At 35.5% G+C, this 25,753-nt stretch overlaps 1 protein-coding gene across 2 annotated transcripts in view; it reads right to left on the reverse strand.

Annotated features, from left to right (window-relative positions):
• ERCC6L2 (ERCC excision repair 6 like 2) overlaps positions 1-25,753 on the reverse strand; it is a 53,092-nt gene that overhangs the window by 13,934 nt on the left and 13,405 nt on the right. The window contains exons 7-17 of one of the 2 annotated variants that reach the window (XM_058823422.1): positions 24,486-24,626; positions 22,929-23,042; positions 21,341-21,460; positions 15,210-15,281; positions 13,912-14,057; positions 8,989-9,084; positions 7,526-7,625; positions 6,403-6,555; positions 5,676-5,756; positions 3,182-4,319; positions 2,334-2,488 (exon numbers count right to left, since the gene is read on the reverse strand). In XM_058823422.1, coding sequence (XP_058679405.1) covers positions 2,334-2,488; positions 3,182-4,319; positions 5,676-5,756; positions 6,403-6,555; positions 7,526-7,625; positions 8,989-9,084; positions 13,912-14,057; positions 15,210-15,281; positions 21,341-21,460; positions 22,929-23,042; positions 24,486-24,626 — 2,316 coding nt within the window. Of the gene's footprint in view, positions 1-2,333; positions 2,489-3,181; positions 4,320-5,675; positions 5,757-6,396; positions 6,556-7,525; positions 7,626-8,988; positions 9,085-13,911; positions 14,058-15,209; positions 15,282-21,340; positions 21,461-22,928; positions 23,043-24,485; positions 24,627-25,753 lie in introns of those variants that run through there. The other variant, XM_058823423.1, reaches the window with a different exon arrangement.

The following is a 25,753-nucleotide window of genomic DNA, read 5'->3' on the forward strand; positions in this document are numbered from 1 at the left end:
AAAATTCTTGAACTCCTTTCACAGAGATACAGGTCATTGCTTGGAAAATGCTTTTAAAATGTATTACATCAGAGAAGTATTACAGACTGCTCACTGAGTGAAATTGGAAAGCAGGAAGACAGAGTTGCCACAAGTAAAATGAATGGACAGGGCACAAATGAGCACAAATGACATTATACTTTTTGTCCTGAGCAGACCTGTCTGTGAAATGAAAATAACCTTTCTTGATTGCTTCTACTTAGAAATAAAACAATTTGATTAGCTGTTCTAAGAATAATAAATATTATCAGAGTATAAATATTATTCAGATGCCTTCATGATAGTATCACATAAAGCTTCAGCCTAAATATACTGTAAAAAAAGCTTCCAATTAAGAATCTAATATAATTGATACCCAAAACCAACAGAAAGAGCTACACAAGTTTCTGAGAAACTATTAGACCAATGACATTTGAAATCTACGTTAATAAGGAATTTCAAAATTTCTCACAAAACTTTGTATTTTCTTCAGTAACTGTCAGTTTCCAATCAACATTCCAACATTCAAAAGTGTACTTTTATTTACTTAAAACAATTATGGAAATTTAAATGACTCAGCTGTATGTTTAATATTACACATGATGCTACTTTAATCTACTGAAAAACGTTTTTATTAAGCAGTATTATTTAAGATAAAACAGGTAGATGCTGAGACAGTGAATGTCCTAACTTCATTTGATGGCAAATAAGTGAAAATTGACCAGCAAAGCCTGATGGCCAGAAGCACAACAGTGACTATGTTTTTTTCACAAAATGTCTTCTAAGGAAGTACAAAGTAATGAAGAAAGAAAAACAGTATCAATAAAATTCTAAGTAGAGAACTTTCAAAATTGTCTAAGAAGCTCTCTTTTAAGCAGACCACAAAAATGACACATCTAAGAATAGGCAGTCATCTATCTTTTATTTCTACACTAGTGCCTTTATGTAAATGAATAACAGGTAGTGAAAAAAGAGAGAGGCAGCCTTCTCCGTACTTTTTGATGTTCTTCTTCCTACTTAGATCTACAGGAGAAATGATACTACTGTTGCTTCTGAGTGAAAAGTGCATACCTTAAAAAACCTGACGAGTTAATCAAGGTAAGTTAATTTGCAATACTTGCAGTCACATAACTCTACATAATAAGCTCTAAGCCACATGAACATCACAAACTAGTTTTCAAAAGAGGTGGATCACAGACATTTACTCAAAATACTCTCTTCAAAGTTTTCTTTCATTTTTATTTGGTTTTAATAATGTTGTCAGCCATTGCCAATTAATAAGTACCTTCCTACTGTACTCTTGAGTATTTTTGACCAACTTTTCCGCTAATGAGGAACATTCTAATGCAAATGTGTTAAAATTGAAAAGGCCTTACTTTTACTGGTTTGCGTAGTTTGATCTTCCCAGTATAAAAATTCTTGGCAACTCTGCTAATGGCTTAATTAAATACAGTAAAACAACAGCACTGGAAGAAACTCTTCTAGCTACTGTGGATGTTCAACACCCCAGAACAACACAGTCGTGTGTCTACAATTTCTGTAAGGATAGCTAACGTGTCTGTAAAGACTAAGTTGCACATTCATCAATGACTTATTCTGTGCTTGTGGTTTATCTTAAAAATCAGTCTAGGAAATGGCAAATGTTTATACCCAGATAATCAGAGCATTGTGTAGTAAGAATAAAAAAATATGAAAGATGTACCTGAATTTATTCCAGATTTGTGTGCATTCCAAATGCAATTAAACAAGCTACAGAACCAACAAAAAACATTAAAAATAACCATTGCTGCAAATAAGAACTCCCAGTAAACTCTACTTCTATGTTTAAGACATTAAACATAGACAGTTTGACTTAACTATAGCAACTGCATATGCTCACCTCCCCAAGCGAGTCTGCAAACTCATGTATGTTCAAATTTCTATGCTACAGGGTGGTCAGAACGTATTGTGGCAACTGGATGTTTGTTAACTGGATCCAGGACAAACTGAAGATTTTTCAAGGCTCAAATCAGAAAAACACGGCACAGAATTTGATTTCAAAACTCTAGTCTTAACATTTCTCCCACAGAAAAATCCACAGAGGGTGCTGTGCTGTTTAATTACCAGCTCTTTCAAAGCTGGCTAATGTAAAAGCCACCCCAAAAAAACAAAGTAATTTATTAGACTTCCAACTGAGCATTCTCTTCCTCCCATCCTCAGTGTCTTTGATCATTCATGGTGGCCAGTAACAGAAAAACAAGTTTTTTAGAGCTTTTTAAGATGAAAAATGAGGACAAAGAAAAGTTAAAACGACATTTCCAAAAATATCTCTTTACCTTGGCACTACAGACAGCTACATTAGCAGGCAGCTGGGAAAACTGCTTCAACTCAAACACGTCGTGCACCGCCCATCGGCTCAAGTGATTTTCAGCCTTGCTGGATCCAACCACATTCTGATTTGAATGAATATATGCCACTTCTTGAACGCCATCTGATACATCATGAGAAAAATACAAGGATGTTATTCCACAACACTGAAGATATACATCTGCACAGAAGGATACTGTAATTTAAAAAAAATTACACTGAAGTTGTAAAATTTGTTACTATTTCACTCAGCACCAAGTTACTCAGTTATATGAAATTAACAACAATCATTAGACTTGTTTGTATTTATCCAGATAGTTTATTACTACTTCAGTTTTAGTGTGGTTATTTTCAGATGGACAAAGACATTCCAAAGCATCTATGACTTAACAGCTGCAACATCAGTGGTTAAAATTAAGTTTAGGAATCAAGTCTTCCACATGGTGTTTAAAACTCCCAAACCACATTTTTTTCTGTGCACTTTATTTAATAGGCCTCTCAAGACTTGTAAGATATTACAAATATTTAGTTTGTGAATTTTTAATAAATCTTCAATCACAGCATATTTCAAGAGACTCTAAGAGTTTAACCAAGAATTACAAAGCAGCCTATCACCCTGTAAGACAAAAAAGTAAGACTAATAAAGAGAAAGATACACAAAGATATTTCTGAAAAACAACTTAGCAGAGCATTTACTACATCTTATAACAAAAAAAATGTACAGCAACAAGAACTTGAAATCTACTGACAATGGTAAATTAGACATATGTTATTACTTTAGCTGAAATAAAATTGAACAAATTAACTTAATAGTTACCTAAATATTTGTCCATTGATTCCATTCTTTTTTCTTGATACTCAAATACAGTTTTACTTGCGCAAGTGCTATGCACAGCATAATTGCCTGACTTCATTTGCACAACAGACATGTCTTGATTAGGACACAGCATTTTAGACCCAAACTGAATTCTGCTACTCTGTTTACTCCTATAGCTTTTCTTCCTGGCATGAATTTTCTCAACTGGAAAATTATCTTCAGAGGATGAGAATTCGTCTATATTCTGGGAATCACTTTCCCTTCCTTTTCTACAGGGCTTCTTTGCTTGTGGTAGAGATTTCTTCCACTTGGGAAAACTCAGACTTCCTGGCTTTCTTGATTCAGAATCACAGGGAAGTTCAATATCATCAGACTCATCGCTTACGTCACTCGTTCCTTTCAAATCTATGTCATTCTTGGCATCTTCAAAAGACATGGTGAAGTTTGACTCAGTACTGTGGAATTCAAATTGTCTACTGTTTCCCTTAAATACAAACCCAGCTTTTTCTTTTGCTAACTCTTCACGATTTTCAGATGTTGACCTATGTATTTCAATTTCTTTAGTAAGCACTGGTTGCTGGCATACTTGAACTTGGGTAGGAAAGATGACATCATCATCTGCTTCAGAACTACTTTCAGTTTCCATGACTATGTCACATTGCTTTAAAATGCTTTGATTCTCATTTTTTATGTTGCCTTCCTCCTCAGAGCCTGATAAACCAAGCCACTCTGTACCATGCATACTTTCTTTATCACTTCCATTTGGAGACAGAACAGCTTTCCCATGCTCCAAAACAGGCACACAGGTTTGACATTTCTGAAAATCACCATGCTTGCTATTTGCATTTTTTCTTATAGTGTGAGCATCAGAACTTGAATGATTAGAGTCATAATTGTGATCCCCTTCTCTGGTAGTCTCAATTTCTCTCTGCAACAACTTAGAGAATCCACACTGCATTAAGGAAAGCTGTCCTTTTGTTACATTTTCATTGCATGGCTTCCTTCTGTCAGATTTTTTCACAGAACTCTCCAGAATATCATCATCACTCAAATCATCCCAAAAATCAGTTTCTTCTCTTTTTAAGTGTGCCTGAATGCTTTGGGGATCTCCATCTTCTTGACAGTCTGGTTGTTCATACTAAAAAAAAAAAAAAACAGAAACAAAAAAACATCTGCAAAGTTTTATATTTAATAAAGTGTACTTAATATTTCTAGTGCACTCAACATGCCTAATTTCAAAGCAGTGTAAAACAGTGGATTTTCGTTGTTACTCAAGTAAAAAATACACAAAGTAGTATTATAAAATGCAAAATAATTCATAATGAGAAATTATTGAAGTCTTATTTTTAGCAGAAAAACAGTGAAAATAACCAAAGTTTATGTACTTGAGACAATATATGCTGTACACTGCTAAAACAACTTATGCCTTCCCAATCCACATCCATATTTTTTAAGTTTATACTAATCTCATTGCTACTTTTTGTCTTTCAAGGGTGCTTTGGAAGGTGACTTCATGATTCAAGTTTTAATATTGTGTGTAATGACATTCATAATAAAAATAATTCTAAGGTAGTGGTTTACTTCCTTGTATATGAATGCTAGCATTCCACTCTAAAATTCATCAAGGCCTACTGTAATCAAATAAAATTATGCCCAGGCAATCTTAAAATGTTTTTAAGACAAAAGTCCAGAACACTGCTCCAGAACTGCATACTACTGAGGTAAGAATTATGACAGCCTGTAAATTGAAGTCAGAACCATAAATACCAAAATTCTGTACTCAGAGACATTTTAAAATTAATATTTTAATCCTGATATAATTCTGCTCATCAAAAAGCATTTAATATGAGCTTAAAAAGTTGCTGTTTGTCAGCAAGCCATATGTGAGATCATGACCATCCAGTTATGTATTATGAATATGAGACTGAGATTAATGTAAGGGCACATTAAATACTGACATATACTTACAGAAATCTCCAACAGGCATAAGAGACAGTGGCTAATTTGTAATATAATTCACTGCAATCTAATCTAATGATACCTTTACTCAAAGTATCTGAACATGGCACTCAGTCAAAACATTCCTACAAATGCAATGCTCCTATTAAAACTGGCCTTTGTTGAAAAAAAATTTTAAAAAATCTTATTCCAGAAGGAAACCATTAGATAATTACATACATTAAAAAAAATACAAAACAAAACAAAAAAAAAGACAGTATTGAACAGACCACTGGTTTGGTGGGAATCACTCTGATTGTCTGACTACAAGACTACAATAACTAAATAGTCAAGGTCTTCAAGAGTTCCACAAAACCTGAAGCTTTCAATCATCTAAACCCCTAGTACTCCTTTCCACAATTCCCTAAACAAAATTTTCTTAACAACACAGTACAAGTATCATCAGCCTAATGATACATTGCCCACATTTGCCACTGCAATATGGGGAACTGGAGGCCTGTCATGCTCTGGTCTACAGTCCACAAAGACATCTCACCTTTTCTGAGCTGCATGAATGATTCTCTTCCTTCAGCCAAGTAGTTGCTGTCATGACTCCTGCTTCTACCTGCCCTTCCCTCTAAGACAATCAAACAGTTAACATAAACAGTTTCAGTTTTTGTTACACACAAAGACAAGCACAGGAAAAAGAAGTTTCCTTTGTTTTTCAGAAGTGTAAGTACCAGAAGTAAAATCAGCATGGTCCAGACTAAATTCTTAGCAGAGGAAAAATAACAAAATAAAGGGAAGCATGGAAAGAAAAAGAAACATGGAATGAAGCTGCAGTAAATTTGAAGATGTAAGCTAGCTGCAGCAAAAAGTACTCCAAAGAGGTTAATGTGGTCATAAAAAATATTTCTATGATACGAATTCTGACTTAAAAGTTCAATATGAGTTTCTGATGAATAAGAGGTATCTGTGCACAAAGCTGCATGAAAGGATCAAAAAATAAGTTATGTAGTTTTTAATGCAAAAAATATATATAGTAGGAAATTTATAAAAATTATAAACCAAGTTTTACCATTCTTGGATTTAGAAAAATTTAAGTGGTCCATATCAGAACAAGAAATTAGCATTTCTATTTCATTTAAGTCATTGCCCAGATAAGTATTGGTTAAGTATCATCATTCTGTTTTACAGTGTTTCCATTCAAAACAATGACCAAGAAGTCTCACAAGAAAGGAAAAATGTAAAACTAATATCCAAAAGTAAAAGGGACTTCATACCTCCAGTATGTCTTTGGTAAGACAGGACCCATGAGTCCTAAGTTTGAATAGGTTATGAATCCCAAAAAGCTCTCCTTGATGTTCCTTTGATCCTTGCACTGCCTCAAAATACCGCCTGGCATTTTCAGTTCCAATCACTGCACAGTGAAGTTGCTAAAACAGAACAACACAAGAGATTTCAGAAGGGTTTGCTACAACAACACGTCAAAATTTCCAGGCACCCACATTATATACACAGCTTTAGCTAGAACAAGCAGAAATTCCTAAGGAAGGATATTTTAATTTCCCTGGCAGAGGTTGGTATAATAGATTGTGGTATAATATGAACCTGCTTGGCGTTACCGAATTAAAAAAAAAAATAGAACATTTGAAGACTTTTACTGCATTGTTGCCTATTATCAGACACCTACTATACATGTTACTGGCACCCCTCTGTATCTTGACAGCTCAGCTTCCACTATACTAAATTATTAGCAATCTTTTCACCTTCCCTTGCACTGTATATTTACTTGCTAAGGGAAAGCAATCCAAGTATAGCTGACAAAAACCCAACCCCTCAGACTTATAATTACTCTTGTTTATTACTGCATATTCAACTTGAAAAATACAAGTCAATTTGAAAAAAAAGAAAAAGAAAAATATTTATACATCCTTTGAAGACTTATACATGCTTTTTGGAAATCCAAACAGACAATATCCAGGTCTTCTTTTTCTACGAGATCATCAACTTTTCTTCTATAGCATCAGCAAGACCTCCTTTCTTTTCTCCAGACTTTCATGAGAAAAAGCTGTGTGAATCAGATTGCTGCAGATACTTACTATAACTATCACAGTTGTACTTCATAAACCTTCAAATAAAAACAGTTCTCTATATAACCTGAATAATGTACATTGCATAATTAAACTGTGAATAGTTAAAGAAAAACACTTGAATAGAAATGTTATTCTGTTCCACTCTTTAACAGCTACTAAGCTTGGCTTAGTATGTTAAGGTAACATCACATACCATAAACACAAAGTAAACTACAGGCTAGATTAGCTTTCAGTCCCTGAAAAAAGATTAGCGTTCAATCCCTGTAACTGCTAGGAAGAACTCCCAATTTAAACAGTTTGTGAGCTTTACCTGCTTATAAACTTGTCGCAAGTACATCATCTCTTCCACAGTTCCCAAGGATATCAATCTAAACACTTTAACAGCTCTATGTTGGCCAATTCTATAAGCTCTGCAAGGACATGGCACATTAAAAACATTTGAAGAAATGAGAGCTCTTAGGGGCAGCAATAAACAGTAAACAAACTAAATATATAAAAGCATTCTAATAAAACAGTACTATTCAAAATCATGTATATGTTGATTGGGCTGTTTTCCTTACCTTTCCGAATTTTCCACAGTAATTGATTTCCTTTTCCTTTACCTTTAATATTTCATATTTCTCCCAGGCCTACCCAGTTTAAAAAGCCTTCTCCTCATTTTATATCACAAGAACTGTCTCCCACCTCTCCACAAAACAAATCCACTCTGTTTATCTAAGGTTTGCTGGAGTTTTTTTTCCCCTTTGTGTCTCCACCTACTTTTGCTCAAAGTATTCTCCTATTTCCCTTATACAGAATTAATTCATAGATTACTTGGAGCAGTCGGTTCTTTCTTAACTTCATAAATTACTTTACAAGACACAACATCATAAAAACAGCTAATGAACTGGCACTGTGTTCTATTCAAATGGTAAATACTGAGACGTCTAATAGACTATATTCCACAAAATTCACAGGGGGCTAAAACAATTCATAGTAGTAATGTGATCTTGCAAAGATTCTTTAAAGATAGTCCCCAATACACGTTTCTGATATATTTGTCTAGAACAGGTGCACATAAACACATCCCAATAATCAGAAAGACACTTAAAACCAGATTACATAATTGCATGAGATAACAGAAATAAGTGTATTTCTTCTCATGAAAATATATAAATCTACTGAATTGTTAATATTCTTTTATAGGTTTTTAGTATTCTTTACTTCAGATACTAAAAGGTCTGCCTTGAACTCCTAGGGAAATACCAAGAGTCAACAAGCCTGGAAAGAAAAATCTGCATCACTGTAAATACTCCAACACCATAATATCAGAGATAGATATAAGGGCTAAAAAGACACTAATCTCCACAACTGTGAAGCAGAAGAGAACATAAGGAGCCCCTGTCTTTTATGGTTTGGGAATTCAAAACACCATTTTAACTGGGGTCAACTGCAATGTATTCTTCAAGAAAAATGTCATCTACACACACATATATATTCTAGGGATCACAAAATAGTTATAATAACCACAAGGAGTTTTTTGTTGAGTTTTTGTTTGGCCTACTGCTGCTGCAAAAAAAAAGAAGAAATAAAGGAAAATATATTGTAAAATTTAGGTTAAAATAATCACATCAGAGTTAAAAACTAATTTAGTAGGACTTTTCCTATTGTCTTGTAGATTAATCAGACAAAGTAAAAATTTCTTACTTGAGAAAAAAATTTAGTTGGACAATCATGTTACAGAATCAATGGAAGAGTGCAACATGGATCAAGTTCTGTATTTTGAGAGTGTACCTGTCAATCGCTTGAAGATCATTTGCTGGATTCCATGTAGGATCAAACAGTATAACAACATTGGCACCAACAAAATTAAGACCCAGTCCACCAGCCCTGAAAACATAAAAACGAAAAACCAAAACTCTATGATAGTAAGAAAAAAACGTGCAACTAGATTATTCTGTATTAGGTCCATACTTGCCTACTCTTCCCCAACTTGAAAAAAAAGAACACATAAAAGATACTGCAAAAAGTGCAGTACAGCTTTGTGTTACTGTTGTACTAACAACCGCCAAGTACTCAAATAACCACTGCCATTAATTTCCCATTAAGTCCTACACAGGGCAACACCCCCTAATATTATAATGAAATTCACAACCAGTTTAATGCCAGTTAATATTATGGAAGCAGGAAAATTACAGGTGAAATTTTACTTCAGCTAATCCCAGTACATAGTTTTTGACAATAATGCTGCGCAACTTTCACTAAAGTGGTCAGAATCTCAGGTAAGCCATACCTGTAAGCATTAACAACTAACACAAGTGTATTTGTACAATAAGTTATTGAGCTGTTAAAAACACAGTTGGCCACACTGCATATGAGCAACATTTATAACAGTCATTAAAGCGAAAAAAGTCACAGTGAGAAATTTATCTGCTCTGTGGCTTAGAAGTCACAGAGGTACCACCTGCATCATCTCAGAACACTCAACAGCTAGAGTGTTTTCAGGTAAAACTTGCAAGCCGAGAAGAAATTGAGCATACATCTAACCTGATGCAGCTAACTCCTGAACCCTGCAAAACTGCTCAGTTACTCAGAGTTTAGCACGTGCTTAGATGAATGATTTGATAGGAGCAAAAGTGAGGAAAATACCACTTCTCATCCAGTTGCAAAGCAAGCAAATACTGAATTTTTTTTTTTGACTGGCTCAACCAACTATCATACAAAAGACATAAGTTCCTACACAAGCACAAGCTAAATACTATAATTAAATAAACTATTAAAACAATTATTCACATTAGCATAGGCATTACTAATTCCAAGTGCGCTATTTTTCTAAAACAGGTACTGCAAAATTGAAAAAGTAAATCCCATTAACTTATCAAGCAGCTAGTTTAACAGATTACTTTAAATTTTGCTTGTTTGAAGCAGATAAGAAATACAAGAGAGGTAAAGTTTTCTGGTGTAAGAGTGAATGGAGACAGAAACCAAAAACTTATGGAGCCCCACCATAAGTTCTGCTTTTCATGGAATCCATGTCAATGTAAATGCAACTGCAGCCTTTCCTTTCTAAGCATGGTGTAGCTTTGGGTTAGTTATATCTGGAAAGGGAGGGGATATAGAAACTTGCCAATATTAATGGATGTTTCCAGAGAACTCACATTCTCAAACTGTGAATTACTGAATAACAATATTTGGTTGGGTTTTTCTTTCAGAATACATGACGGTGTTTTTCAAATTTAGTGTGCTTCTTTTTAATGAAAAAACTCTTTTTTCATTAATAAGACTTCAGCCTTTCCTGTTTCCAAACCAACCCTGCAGTTGGACTGAAATATAAGTGAAGATGTAAAACCAACTGTCCACAAAAATTAACAAAACAGGATATCTAGATTTATACTAATTTTACCTTTCAGTGTTTTTAGGTATGACCCAAAAATTCAGTTAGTCCAAAACAGAAAAGAATGGCTCTTATATCCTTCATAGACAGAACAAATGCAGAAGTTTGTGCATTACAAGCTATGTACTCCATTTTACCTCTCATTTTAACTAGCAGCTAGTCATTACTGCAATTTGGTCCATGCAAATTAGTATGATATGGCTTAAATAAAGAGTTTTACTAAAAAGAACAGTTTTCAGAAGATGATCTTACTTAAATCTGCACAACTCAGTACCTCAAAAGGTACAGAACAATACTACATTAGGAAAGGTTTTATAAAAGTTTTGATTATGTAATTCTGTTTACCAAGCTGGGTTTTCTAGGGTTTCTATGCTCTTTGTTGCAGAGAGATTTTTGTGGCTGAAAGTTCTTTGGATGTCATCACAGGCACACTGAAAATTGTTCAAAACATTGCTGTGAAAAAATTAAAGCTAAATGTAAAAGTAAAAAGTAACTAACAGCAGTCCAGTAACGGACAGTAATAGATAATGCTGCAGGTAGAATGGAAATGGATATGTAACCTTACATGATAAAAACTACCTACAAATTTCTCTAGACACTTCTTTTTACATAAAAAGAAAGCTGAGAAGCAGAAATGGATTTTCATTAACAGTTAATTCTGACAGAACCAATCTAGAGAACGACTAGCACCAAAAAATCCAGAAACAGTGACTTAAAGGCAGACATAGTCACTGCTTTTATTTCTTCCAGAAAACTACAATGGAACAGAACTGTGCTGACTTTGGTACTGTACATATACAGTTTCCCTTCTTTTGGCTAAGCAGCACCACTGGAACTGAAAGCATTGACATTCTCCTATCTAGTTACGGCAACTCCAGCAATTATTTTAATGTTTGTAAGCATGCCTAAAAATCCTCTTTTCTAAATAATCACATATTTTCTCAGCAACACCAGTGCAAGACTGAAGTATTCTCACGAAGTATTACTTCATGAGACTGAGAAGTTCCAACAGGTATATACCTATTTTTCCCTAGTGCTCAATCTGAAATTCATGATCTAATGGCTTGATGAAATGTACAAGTTCTGAAGAAAACAATTACACTTCCTCTCTACACCTATAAAATATATTTATCCAGAAAGCTGTATTAGTCACAGCTGTCAATAAAAGCATTAGGGATAGCCATGTGACTATGCTTGGTACCAATATTAACTTCAAGATTTGAGGTCAAATCTACAGATGGACAAATGTTTATTTTTTATTCTTTATTATTTTATTTTCTTTTTTAAGATCCCATTTCTCAAAAAAATTCAGTGATCATTAAAACCAAGATTTTCAAAGCTCTATGGGCTATATTATATATTATTTCAGGCAGAAACAGCATTTGAAAGAAAAGGAGTATAAAATACAAACACCACAAATGTAATAGTGAAATCATCAGTACTGCACTGTAATTCTCTGATTGGTGTTTTATGTTTTGTAAGTTGCATATTAATTGTGCCAGTGAACATAATGGCAGTCTCAACATTACTATGTAGAGAATTCATCCGTTGCACAAAGCACTTACGCACCCACAAGACCATGCAAGTATTTTCAGTGAAAATCAACATTTGGTTCTCTGAGCAATGAGACCTCCAGAACACACATATATTGACTACACAGACCAGTCAGCCAGAAACTTTGCAAGAAAGTACAGAGAGAAGAGCATGAACCAATTCTGTCAATGTACTCTACAATGAAAAATATAGAATAATATAGAATATACTCTAAATTTACTCTATATTATTACTTTATATGTGCCTGAAATCTGAGTAAGAGTAAGATCAATCTCTTGTACAGCAGAAATAGGATAAATCACTTTCTAATTTCCAAAGCATTACAAATGTAAAGATGCTTCCATTACTGTGCATCAAGCAAGGAAAAATATCACTTCCTATTATCTGTAATAAACTAGGCAAAAAATTACACCCTCTGTTTTGTTTATAACATACTAGCTATACTGACTGTAATTATGGTTTGTTCCTTCCAGTTGTCTCATAAGATAAGTAAAACTACAAACAGAATCAAGCCTTTTCTCCAGCACCTTCAGCAGGCAGAATATCTACACACAAGCTTTCAAAACAGAGAGGAGAAAGCCCATCTCTGTTTAGTTAACCTTCCTTCTTATTTTAATTTAAATTAATGAAAGAGAACTAACAGCTCCATGATTACAGTACCGACTGAAGCAAAAATTAGTCCTTCATGATGCTACAGCTTCTGAAATTTCCCTCTGTCTTCAGGGACAAGGGCTATGGACTCACAAAGGTCTTAGAGAAGCTCATGTCCGATTTCACAGTTGACAGAGATTACAAGCCAATGGACACGACCAGTATCACAAATCTCTTCAATGACCAGTATCACAAATCTCTTCACAACGCTATACATAAGCACCAGAGTATTTGAAGATTGCTCGGACATGCACTTGCAACAGCCTTTAAGATGATGTCTGCTCTAGTTATATTGAGGTAGTTTGGATCCTCCTAACTCCAACATACCCACTTCCAGTAAAAACTACAGTGAACAGATACTCATATTTCATTAAGTTTCACTGAGTTTTCCCCTCTGGATAGGAGACAAAAGGAGCAAAGCTTTTCTTTGCTCCTTTTCTGCCCTTCCCCAGTAAAAAATTTCATTCAAGATGAAGCAAGAAAGTAACCTGAATAAAACAAATAAATAGTCATTGTAGTAACAATAACTTTAGTTGAACAAAACAATCTATTTCAAAACAATTTGCTATCCATCATAAATTGATAAGCAAATCTGATAGGTACATTTCAAAAAGACAAAAGATCTTGCTGAAACATTTTAAATAGACATGCTAGCTAATTAACATGATTAATAAATTGCAGTAATAGTGAATTTTTCAGCTCAATATGGCATTTCATGTTCATACTCACTTGTTAGTTCTACTAGTGTAAAACAAGAAAATGAGGCTGTTTACAATAAAATTAAAAGCCTTTGGTAGATAATGACATAGTAATAATTTTTTTAATAATAGTGTATAAAACTGTTTCTTCAATCCTGCAACAACTTTAAACTAGGATCCAGAAGACCCACTTCCTTCTGATTTTAAAAATCCTCATGAAGCGGGTGGCAGGGAGGGAGGGAGGCAGGGAGGGAGGATCTAAATATTTTAAGAAGCTTCCGACCAAAGCAGCAAGTCTATACTTACTCTCATCTTCTCAGAAAGTAATCCCTCACAAGCTCAGCAAGAGAAATGCAGAGTAACTGATCTACTAACACTAGACAGACATATTGAAACAAGCTACAAGTTAAATTTTCTTACATTGTAGATACAAGACATAAGTTAATTTCCTGAAGGCTGTTGAACTCTCTCACAATTTTGATCCTATCTTCTGATTTTGTATTTCCATCAAGTCTTCGGTAATCTAACCCAGATGCCATGCAGTACTGTTCTAGCACATCAAGCAACTGAGTGGAAAAATGACAAAAAAAGGAAAATAAAAAGTTAAGTACTTAATAGTATATTTTAAATTAAACATGATCACAGGAACCATGTTTATAAAATATATTTTTAGTACACCATCCATTGCTAATTACAGTAAATCTCTGACACTTTGGTATCAACATTCCTGATTCTCTTTAGCCATGATTCCACAGCACACAAGGTGATTAATATTGGTGTGCTGTGGTCTGACTCCATCATCCCACTCTAGCTGCCTGTTTCATCCTGTCACTCAATCCAACCCAGTCAGCAGGCAGTCCATTTAAGCAGCTTCCTCCCATCTTAGCAAGCTGCAATTACTTGAAATACAGTAAATGAGCATTACAGAGGCACAGAGTGCACAGTCAGAGTTCAGGGGTATAGAGTGAAAGACATTGCAATAACCAGCAGTCAGACTGGTACTGGACACCATAACACATAACCTAAGAGATACATGAGTAATCTACTGCTGCATCTAAACATTAAACTTGCATTCTTTCTTAAAGTCAAAAAAAAAAAGGTATTTAAGACTCCTGAACTACTATTCAAACTACTATGCTTTAAAATACTTTTTAGTGCTATCATTACAAATATTTAAATAAAAGCCCCAATACAACAGAGTGAGCTATTTCAGGAAAGACATTACTCCCTAATAAGGAACCAAGGAGCAAGTACCTTAAAAGTAAAATGTACATATAAGTCTCACTCCAATTAGATAGTTTTAACTTCAAATCAACTAGAATTTGAGTTTCATTGCTGATGATGAAAAGTCAGCAGAATGAGGAAACTTAACTTTCAATGCTAACACAAAGGTTTTATGATATGGCAGTCATACTGAGCTATGACAGTGCTGTAACTCAAGACATACCAGCTGAACTTAGCTATCTGCACCTGAAGTAATACAACTATTTCAAAAAGGTCTAGGGACAGCAGAAGAGCTACACCTGTTTTGCTGTCACCATTTTTATCATGAGGTAACATAAAGTTTCAATATGCTTGTGGAGTATGGCACACTGTCCTCGTAATTACTCCTAACAGTAGAAGCAATAAGGAAATGTGGTTGACAAGTTGTCAACTTTCAGATTCACCCTTCAGAACTTACTGCTGCAGTTAATTGATAAAAATCACATGGAGCTCACCTTTGTGGAAAAGGAGAAAAGAAGAACTTTATCCTTATTTTTTCGGAAGTGATTTAAAAGCTGCTGAAGGACCTATAAATGAAGCACAGCAGAAAAATGAAGACATTTTTATCTAAAATCTAAATTTTTATCAGGTCATCTTACACACATTTAACTCATGTTTTCAACCTCCAAACAGACTACACTGAACTTAATTATTTGCAAAGCCAGCAGAGCCATAACAAAAATCATTACTAATATAATAAATGTTACCTCCGTAACAAAGGTAATGGAGATGCTGGAACTTTGCATTTTTCAATGATGTACATGGAAATCCTACTGTGACAAGGTCATCAGACCACTAAGAGGTAGATTCAGAAGCTACTTGTGTCAGTACATAGACTGCAACAAAAAGTTACTTATGTCACACACTAGTTCAGATTCAGAGTTTTTCATTTAAAAAATGCACACATTTATCCTGAAAACTCCAAGGTCTGCTTAAACTTTCTGTCCTACATCTGAGTTCAGAGCTTCTTGGAACTTGTCTTCTTAAAATAATCAGTGAGATGTATGCCCCTCCCCACTCCCACTCTCATCTGTTGCTCTGTTTACAGTAGGATCTAGCTTCCCAGACTCTGCGCAGACCTTGAAATGCCAATAATCCGCCCACACACAACGTTCTTCTGGTGGGGAAGCAAATAATCCAGAGCCTTGTGTATAATAGTGATACTGTTATTTTCAAAAGAACTATGTCCACATCTGGCAATGGCAGCTCCAGAGCACTGTGCTGAAGCCATACACAATGGGAAAAGAGGAATTTTCTGCACCGTGACTGTAGCTTTTTTCCACTGGACAATAAATATTTTTGAAATTGTATTTATTCAGTGATAAATAGATAAACTGTTAATCAAGAATTATTTCACTACAAGCCTAAGAAATCTTTGACAATCAAATAAAGATTAATGTTTGTATTAATGTTACAATTTTGGACAATATCTACAATATAAAATGGTAATAATATGTCACTCCTGAGCTCCTTACTAAACGTTAGCCATCTTGTTACAACTGAAAACAGGGTACAAATGACAGATTTTTTGGCCTCATTTCATTGTACATGAACATATAAACCAGGATTTATTTTACTAGGGAAAAAAATACTCAACAGGCCATTTAGCAGAGCTATACTATACAAATTTGCATTTTATTTGGCCACATTAAGAAAAGAAACAGAAGTGACATTCTTTTAAACTAGAAGGAATTGGCTTCTATGTTATTGTTGTTATTATTAAAGTACAGGTCAAATAGTGAATTTCCTATAGGAGAATACAAAAATAAATCCACACAATTCGCTTAAATGAAATGGATCAATTTCATCCCATTGGGAATTTAGGTATTCTGGAGTAAGAAACAACTCCAACAGCGAAAAGTAATGAATGGTTTTGCACGAAAGAGAAGTAAATTCTACACTTGCTCACCAGAATATTATCCTGTATGCTTTTAGCCCAAAACAGAAACACTCGATCATACTCAAGCAGAAGTCACATGTTCTTTGTAAGAGTCCCCATGGATTTTAACATACATCTCCCCATTGCTACACATTGTGAGTCATCTGTATGTGATGAAATTTTACCTCTTGCTTTTGAGAACTTTTTTCAACAGAGATGTTTAAGCTAGCCTACAGTATTTTTTAAACCTTCAAAGCCAGCCCTGTCTGGATCAGAGTTATGTTTAATGGTACAGATTACCATTTCTTGCAAAGTACTCCAATAGACTTCCATTTTTTTACTGAATGATAATATCCCAAGCAAAAATAATTAAATCAATACAACAGTTATTCCTAAGATATTTGTATTAAGAACAGTATTCTGAAATGCCACAAATAGCTCTCTGTGGAAATGTATGCAGGTAAAAAATAAATCTTTAAAAAAAATATTTCAACTGCCCAGACTTTAATAACCCTTTACACCTAGAAAGCTCATAGCATCTCTCTGACACAATTTTAACAAAACTGTAGAAATAATCAGACAAGGTAGTCTGAATGAGAATTACTGCAGGATTGTAAATCTATCCTCACTCATCTTCTTCCAACCAGTCCCCAATACTTCCGTGTAGACAATCTGAAATCATTGCATTTCAAAAGCAATGAACCACTAGCCCTTAAACTTTGCAGGTCCCCACTATTTTACAACATCATGATAGAAAAACAGTGGTTTCCAAACAAAGCAGAACACTCCTTTCACTCAGTTCTCATATACTCAACTACTTCTATTTTAAAATCTAAGCATGAAATTTACCATGTAATAAAATATGTCAGCAAAGTTGCAAACTGTAGAATCTGCAGTACAAGTGAAAAGGAGGGGATAATTTCACAAAAAAAGCTGAAGCTTTTAATCACTGCATATTACCCACCTCCCACTGTAACACAGATACATTAGTGTCCTTGTTATACCGGATTTGGTACACCATCAATGACTATACAAGTTGTACATTTGGACTGTAGGAATTGTTTTTTCCAGGCTCTTGGTGTAACTCCAAATTCAGAACAGAAAACCTGGGGCGGCATGTTAATGTTACAGTTTGCAAAACACAGAGAGATGACTCACAACAACAGGTAGGACACAAACACTACATACAGGCCATTCTTTACCCATTGCATACAAGCAGATCTAGTTTTACTGGTGGAAGTAATTCATATCCCATAACAGAATGTCTTCCAATGTGTTTTACCTCTGTTTGGCTGGAGAACAAATAGGCTGAGTAATGGAACCTTTCCAACTCTGCAAAACAGTTACAGCTGCTTAGCTAATAAACTTCATTAAAAAAAAAAAATCACAGCCTTTCCCCCTTCCCTGAATAAATTTTTTAAAAATGCCACAAACAATTCCTTTGCAACTATGCTTATCTACAAAAGAATAATCACCTGTACCAAAACTTCTCTGCAGTCTGTAGTGAATTTTAAGTTAAAAGATAAAGTAATGCTTATTCAGTCTACATTACCAGATGAAAGTTACAAAAGAATGTCACTTAGTTTGTAGAATTCATTTATGAAACTAATTATGAATTTATTTATTTAGGAAATGCAAACTACTACAGTGCAACAAGGTTACTAAAAACATTTTACTATCATTTGTCTCAGTTATTTCCAAATAAACATGTTAAAAATTCATAAAGCCATTTCCAAGCTTTAATACTAGTTGACTCCTCTGTGATTATTTTCTTATGTTACGACAACTTTCTACATTACATACTTCCTGAATGATTTTGCTTTCACAGTATAAAATGCAAAATCATCACAAATAGCTTCCATTCTATAATTTAGGAAAAAAAAAGAAGCAAGTCACCACACCAAAAAGGTATGAACCAGTTTTTGGCACCATGAAGTCAAAATTAATGGACCCAAAAACCAGCTTATTTTCAATAATAGCTATATAACCCATTATCTTCTTTCCAGGCACAAAGATTATTGAATCATACAACAGTTTGGGTTAAAGATCATTTTGTTTCAAACCATGCCACCATGGGTAGGGATGCCACCTACTAGATTCAAAGTTCCATCCTAACTGGCCTTGAACACTTCCAGGGACAGGGCATACACAGCTTCTACAGGCAACCTGCTCCAGTGCCTTGCTACTCTCACAGTGAAGACTTTCGTCCTATAATCCAATCCAAACTTACTCTCTTTCATTTTGAAGCCGCTATCCCTTTTCCTATCACTGTAAAAAGTCCCCCTCCAGATTTCTTTAGATTTCCCTCGTTAGTGAAAGGCAGCAATAAGATTCCTCAAGAGCCTTCTCCAGATTCAGCAACCTCAATTCCCTCAGGCTTTCCTCAGAGAAGAGGTGTTCCACCCATGTAATAATCTTCATGGCCCCTCTGGACTTGTTCCAAAATATATTTTTTGTGCTGAGAAAGCTGGATACAGTATACTGCATGAGTGGAGCAGAAGAGGAAAATTACCTCCCTTGCCCTGCTGGCCACACCTCCTTCGATGCATTCCAGGACACCTTTGGCTTTCTGGGCTGTACAGAATAATCCTTTAGCCATACCTGCACCACTTCAGGCAGCCACTGGACAAAATAAACTCTGGCCAGAATCAGGACCGCATCTTACCACAACATCATTTCAGGTAGTTGTACAGAGTAATGAGGAGGCCCAGGGGAGACCTTTTTTGCAGGCTAAACAAATCCCAGCTCTCTCAGCTGCTCATCATAAACCTGACACTCCAAACCCTTCACCAGCTCCTTCGCCCTTCTCTGAACATGCTCCAGCAGCATCTCAGTGTCCTTCTTGCCAGAGGGGCCCAGAACTGGATACAGCACTCAAGGTGTGGCCTCACTAATGCCAAGCACAGGGGAAGAATCACTTCCCTGATCCTGCTGGACACAAAATTTGATACAAGCCAAGATGCCACTGGTCTTTCTCGCTGTCTGGGCAAATTGCTGTCTCACATCCAGCCACTGCTGACCAGCACCTCCATGTCCTTTTTCACCTGGCAGCTTTCCAGCCACTCTGCCCCAGCCTGTAGTACTGCAGGGTGTTGATGTGGCCAAATGCAGGACCTGGCACTGGGTCTTGCTGAACCTTATATCATTGGTCTCAGCCCACTGATCCCTCTGCAGAGCCTTCTTCACCTCCAGCAGACCAACAATCCCACCGACCTTAAGTTTACAAACCTACTGAGAATGCACTTGATCCCCTCATCCAGATCATCAGTAAAGATGTTGAACGGGACTGGCCTCAAAACTGAACCCTGGGAGACATCATGGTGACTGGATGTCAACTGGATGTAGCACCATCCAGCACCACTCTCTGGGCTCAGCTACCCAGCCAGTTTTTAATCTGGCAAAGGGAAGCCATGGCTGCCAGCTTTTCTAGGAGAATGCAATGGAAAAAAATTGAATATAATAAAAGAATAACAAAAATGTAAAATAGGAACGTGAATAATGTCATGGTAAAATAATCAGTAACAGAACTGCTTCATAAGTAATTCTTCAGCTCCTGAAGATGACAGATTTGGTTTTTAAAGCTATGTATTAATTTAACAGCTTCTCAAAATAATCAAGTGTATACAACAAAGTTAATATGCAGGCATTTCACACATATCTATTATTAACAATAAAGAACGTTGTTGCTTACATGGTAACAAATCAGTAAAGTGATAACAGCCATTCCGGCTACAGCAACATAATCTTCCCGCTGCCACCAGTCCCAAGAAGAAAATGTTAATATTCAGGTTTACAGAGAGCCAAAATTCTGCATAGCTTTTAACCCCCCCAGTCACTCTCAGCTCCAGAGTACTACTAAAACTAGTATGGTTTTCTTTTTAATTAGTTATACTAGACATCTTTTTCATCTACATTAAGCAACATCATAACAATCTACACTATATGTCATCACGTCATCTTTTGCTCCTCTCTGAAACCAGAGAAAGACAGTTTCTGACATGAGAGGTTTCACAGATTCATACTAGACACATTTATTTTGGTCATCTTCAGCACAACTACTATTATTTTCATTTAATGTCCGAAGGGTTCAAGAAATCAGTAAGCACTTAGTACATTTTCACCAGTTCCATGCTATTCCATGATTGTGTAGGTCCCACTCACATTTACCCTAAGACATTCCTTACAGTCTGGAGGGTCCCAGCCTACTTGGCTGCTCCTGACACAGTTACTAATCACGCTTGTGGCCCTTCTCTGAACAGTCCTCTGAACCTTTTCGAAGTCTAACATCTCCTTTTTGAGAGGAGAGACTGGAACTTCACACAAAATTGAAGCTGTGCACAAATCATTAAGCCCATAATGATTTTGTTTTGCCTCCTCTTCTTTGCCAAGTACTTCTGACTGTCACCAGAATCCATGGTTTCATGCAACAATAATCCTGTTGACTACAAGGGTCATTTCCATGCCCACCATCAAACATGTGAAGCTAAAGTCTCAGAAAATTTTAGCATCACAGATTATTCTTATCCAGTCTTTACCCAGATAAATATTGATCCATGACCAAAGATTCCTGCTGTTGTATGATGAACAATAAACAGAATAATTAAAACCCCCAAAACTATTAGGTGTATATTTTCTTATATCCATATAATACAGGCCAAATCTATTACTATTAATAAAATTTATTTTTTTTCTAAGGAAGGGGTTTACCTTCATTTTTCCACTATATTTTGGATCTGAAATAGTTTCAAAGGCTGCATCTTTGCTTAACTGCACAAAATCGGGAAAACTGGAAAATACCTGGCTGCAAACTCGTTTGATATGCGCTTCCTGGAAGAAAAGCAGAAAGATTGAACAGATGTTAAAAATCAGAGCTATGTTAAGCCATGCAAAGAGTTAAACAGGTTGAAACATGATCTGCCAAAGTATCTCAAGCAGACTGATGTAGTTTTTATTTTGTTCACTACAAAACTGCTGGATAAAACATTTCCTGTGTGTTTTGCTTTGTTTCATTAAAAAAAAAAAAGAGATTCCTAATCTGAAATCATAGATTGTATTCAGAATGTCTTCTCCTGGCCAGAATTGTCAGTTTCAAAAGATCCTCTTGCCTTGACATTTGCACTACCCAATGGTTCTGCACCAGCATTTCTCTTGACTCTTTCAGGCAAGCCAGTATGGGAATTATATATTGTTCCACAACAAAAACTGTACAGGAAATGGACTTAAGGTGTTTTAAAGCCACATAAAACTCCCTTGCTAAATTTAGCTCTGAACTTAAACACAATCTCACACTTTAAGTCCACTTTTACAGAGAGAAAGAAAAGATTACATCTCTCACCTGAGAATAACACATGTAAGGGCCTTCAATACTCAAGGTAAGTGCAGTATCCGTGGTAAGAAAAACTACTAAGTATTAGTTTCTTAGCAGATGTTGGTAAAACTATTAATTATGCATGATGCAGAAGACTGTAAGTCACAAAATACTTGCATTCCATTATTTCAGAGGTTATTTAAATATCAGATGTTATTACAACAAAAACTACATATGCAATACACAAAAAAGCCCACTAAAAACATCTGGCTATATGCTGTGTGTAGTGTGCTGGACACTAAAAGTAACATTTATAAAAAAGCAAAACTGCTTTAATGGAACAAACTCACAAAATTAACTAGGACATTCCAATATCTCTTCCTTGATAGATTCTAAGAAAAAGTGGTAATGCCCCTAAATCCCTTTCCTCATTCCTGGATCTTAAGGCTCACAAACAAGCATTTCTGAAACTGCTGTTTGTGGGTCTAGTTGCTTGCCATAGTAACAAGATAAGCTGATACTGATCTTTCATTAAGCAATTTTTTCTGAAACATGTTTCTCATTATTTAAAGAAACTCAGCTCTTAACATAAAATACTAGAGAAAAAACCCATTCTAATTATCTATTATTTGTTTATTTGCATAAGACATTCCTCTTATAGGCACTCCATAAATGTAACAAAAATTTATGTTTTTGTTACATTTATGAAACCCTATTAGAAATCATGAAAAATTACTCTCTCTCCTAACTTCTTTGATGTTTTATAACCCTTACTTTCAGATATGAATCAACTAAATTAACATGTTGTTTTGTATAACATCTTTATAAGGTATGCATTCTGTATGACTGAATGGAAAAGGAATCTTACAAAATATCTTAACTGCAGTTAGTTAAGGCTTATAAGGCGGCCAGCAGCAATTTTCATTCAAGAGTTTTCATCCCATTTATCTTCCAAAAGTCCATTTTTTAGACACTTCTGAAACTAACCTGCAGTTTGCTAGTGTTGTCTGTCTGCAGCAGTGCAGCATGGTTTGCAACCTTCTGTAGGATCATTAGGTAACTGAAGCGTAATGACTTAATCGTTTCACCATGTGCATTTACCTACAAAAAAAACCAGTTTATGCAAACAAATACTACTGAAAATAAGTAATAATCTCAAATAAATGCTATTATTACCAGGTTTAATGCATTAACAATACTATAACTGATCCCCATGACATGAGTACTGTATTTCTGCTAAAAATGAACCAAGTTCTGTTTTTTCTTCAGCTTTGTCACCCTATTAATAGATACATCTTAGTAACTTCTACAGACATCCCATGGAGATAATCAAGAATTCTTTAGTAAACAAGAAGATGGTAACTTTGTAACTAATTAAATCAAGCAAGACCAGTTTGAATGACTTCTTACCTTTCAACTTCTAACTTTATTTTTCTTTCCAGCAAAAGCTTTACAAGCATCTCAGCAAAATTCAAGCTTCAGATATTCTACAGTGCAACAGCAACTGTGCAACAGCATCAGCTATCTTCCTAGTTATGGCTGGCTGGCTTGATCAATATTTGTTTTCCTTTCCCTTCTCAAGTTACTAAATTTGACAGTTAACTTTGGAATAAAACAGTCCATAAGAGCATTCAACTATCTGCAGGCCTGCCTACTGCCCTTTTGTGAATCAAGTCCACCAGCATTCCTTTTTTTCTACAAAACACCACTAGAAACAAAAGTCTGCAAAGAGGGCTAATATCCATGGAATATTAAAAAAAACTAATGAGTGAATTGCTCATAAATAAAGATGCAGGAGACTGAAGAAGTTACATCATTTGGAAAAAACTCAAAACACTACACAAGAATCAGAGCAGGCCAGAGAGATAAAAGGGAGAAACAAGCATGTGACACATGCTTCTAAATGTTTAAAAGATGTGCTTAATCTGAGCCTACTGAGTGAGGTAAGCAAAACAAATACAAAGCTAGACTGATCAAGGTTTAAAGAAGTCCGGAGAAGATTAAAGAAATCTGCAAAGCTGTTACTCATGGACGAAATTCGACTAGTGCTCTTCACTGTTAGATTTCTCCCCTCATGAAGCAAGAGAAAGTGAATGTTTAATGGCACAGAAAGGCATGACTGCAGTTAGAACACAACTAACTACCCAGGCAGCCTGCTGAGCTCATAGTGCCTCCCATTCGCACATCCTGCACAAACTGCCTGAGGCACCTGGAAGCAGCATGCCTGACACACACTGAACATCTCAATGCAGTGCTCTTGCCAGTATCAACTAAATCACAGGTGCATCTATTGATACAAAAGATCCAGAATTTACTGCATAGGGAACAATCACCTGCTCAGGGCGTGCAAAGCAGCTTTGCAGTAACCTCAAAGTGCTTAACTCTATCATGCTGGTGATGCAGCTCCCTGTGTTTCCAGCTGGGATGTCGCAAACAGATGAGATACAACTAGGCAAATATTTCAATCAGCTCTTCATCAGCAGAGAGTCTCTTGAGAAATTCAGAAGACTATGCGCTAAAATCCAAACAGTGCCAAGTTCTTACTTTGTAACAACAGTTCTTCCTCCTACGGCCACTGTTGCAGCTACAGGGCTCTCCTGCTCTTAACACCAAGGTTACATCATCTGTCTCCAGCACAGCTTGGTACACAGCCCTCTGGAATTCAGTGAGGGAACAAAACACCATCTGCCAAAGAGGAAACACAAGAAACACTATCATGTGCATCGTACAATGAAGGGCAAAAAAACCACTGCATCATAAAAAACAAATCACAAATCACTGAAAATAAAGTAGAAATAAATTTTAGACTTGCTCAAATAGTTAAACAGGAAATTATTCTATCACCAAATGAAAAAAAAAAGTGGATCTGTACACCAAAATAGCATGAAACTGTAGCAAAAATGTATGCACACTTATTTAAACCTTTAAACATGGCTTTTGTGAAGGAATAGGACGAGGAAGGAACAGTGAGAGAAGTAAATGCATAATGTTAATTAGAGATTTCTCTCTGTTTTGCAAGGTGTTTAATTTGCCCTTTCTTTCCCCTTTTTAGGCATTAGCTGTTGTAGGGCACTACCGAAAGCCACAAGCGGGACAAACAGAATAAACAATGAGAAGGCATGGATCTACAAAGTGCTATGGTGAAAACTGATCCCTCTTCTGAAAGACCATGGGTGGCATCTCCATGACATCTTTAGTCTTAAGCAGCAGGAGACAGAAATCCCAAGATCATTCCTTAACCTACGCTATCCACATAGCAGCAGCACCATGCTGAGCTACAATAATACAGCAGTAACTTGAACATATACTCACATTAACAAGATAATGAAAAGAATAAAACCTGCTAGATTCAGAAAGGAGACTGACTGATGTTTGTGTTAATCTTTCCTTCAGAAGACTGCCTAGATGACATTATTATAAACTAAGGATGAAGAAAAAACACCAAATTTTGAAACTAAAACCAGATGCAAATTTACATATTTGTCAACTCAGAAGAAAATATTTAGCAGAACTCTTATCTGTAAAGTATTATAATTTCATGTAATATTTACAATTGCATCAGATGAACAGGATTACAGGCCTATCACAGAATCATTTTGTCTGAGATTTTTCTTTTATTTCAGGATTGAAAATGAAGGAGTTAAATGCATACTGTTCCATACACAAAGTTTCAAGATGCAAATTCAGAGGTTCTGCATAGAATTTCAAGACATACATTTACATACATTGCTTTGGGCTTGCAGAGATAAGGACAAAAACATACATAAAACAGATGTGTAAATCACTAGACAGAAGACTGGCTGAGCATTTTC

The sequence above is a fragment of the Ammospiza caudacuta genome, chromosome Z (genome assembly GCF_027887145.1).
Source record: "Ammospiza caudacuta isolate bAmmCau1 chromosome Z, bAmmCau1.pri, whole genome shotgun sequence".
Taxonomy (NCBI): domain Eukaryota; kingdom Metazoa; phylum Chordata; class Aves; order Passeriformes; family Passerellidae; genus Ammospiza; species Ammospiza caudacuta.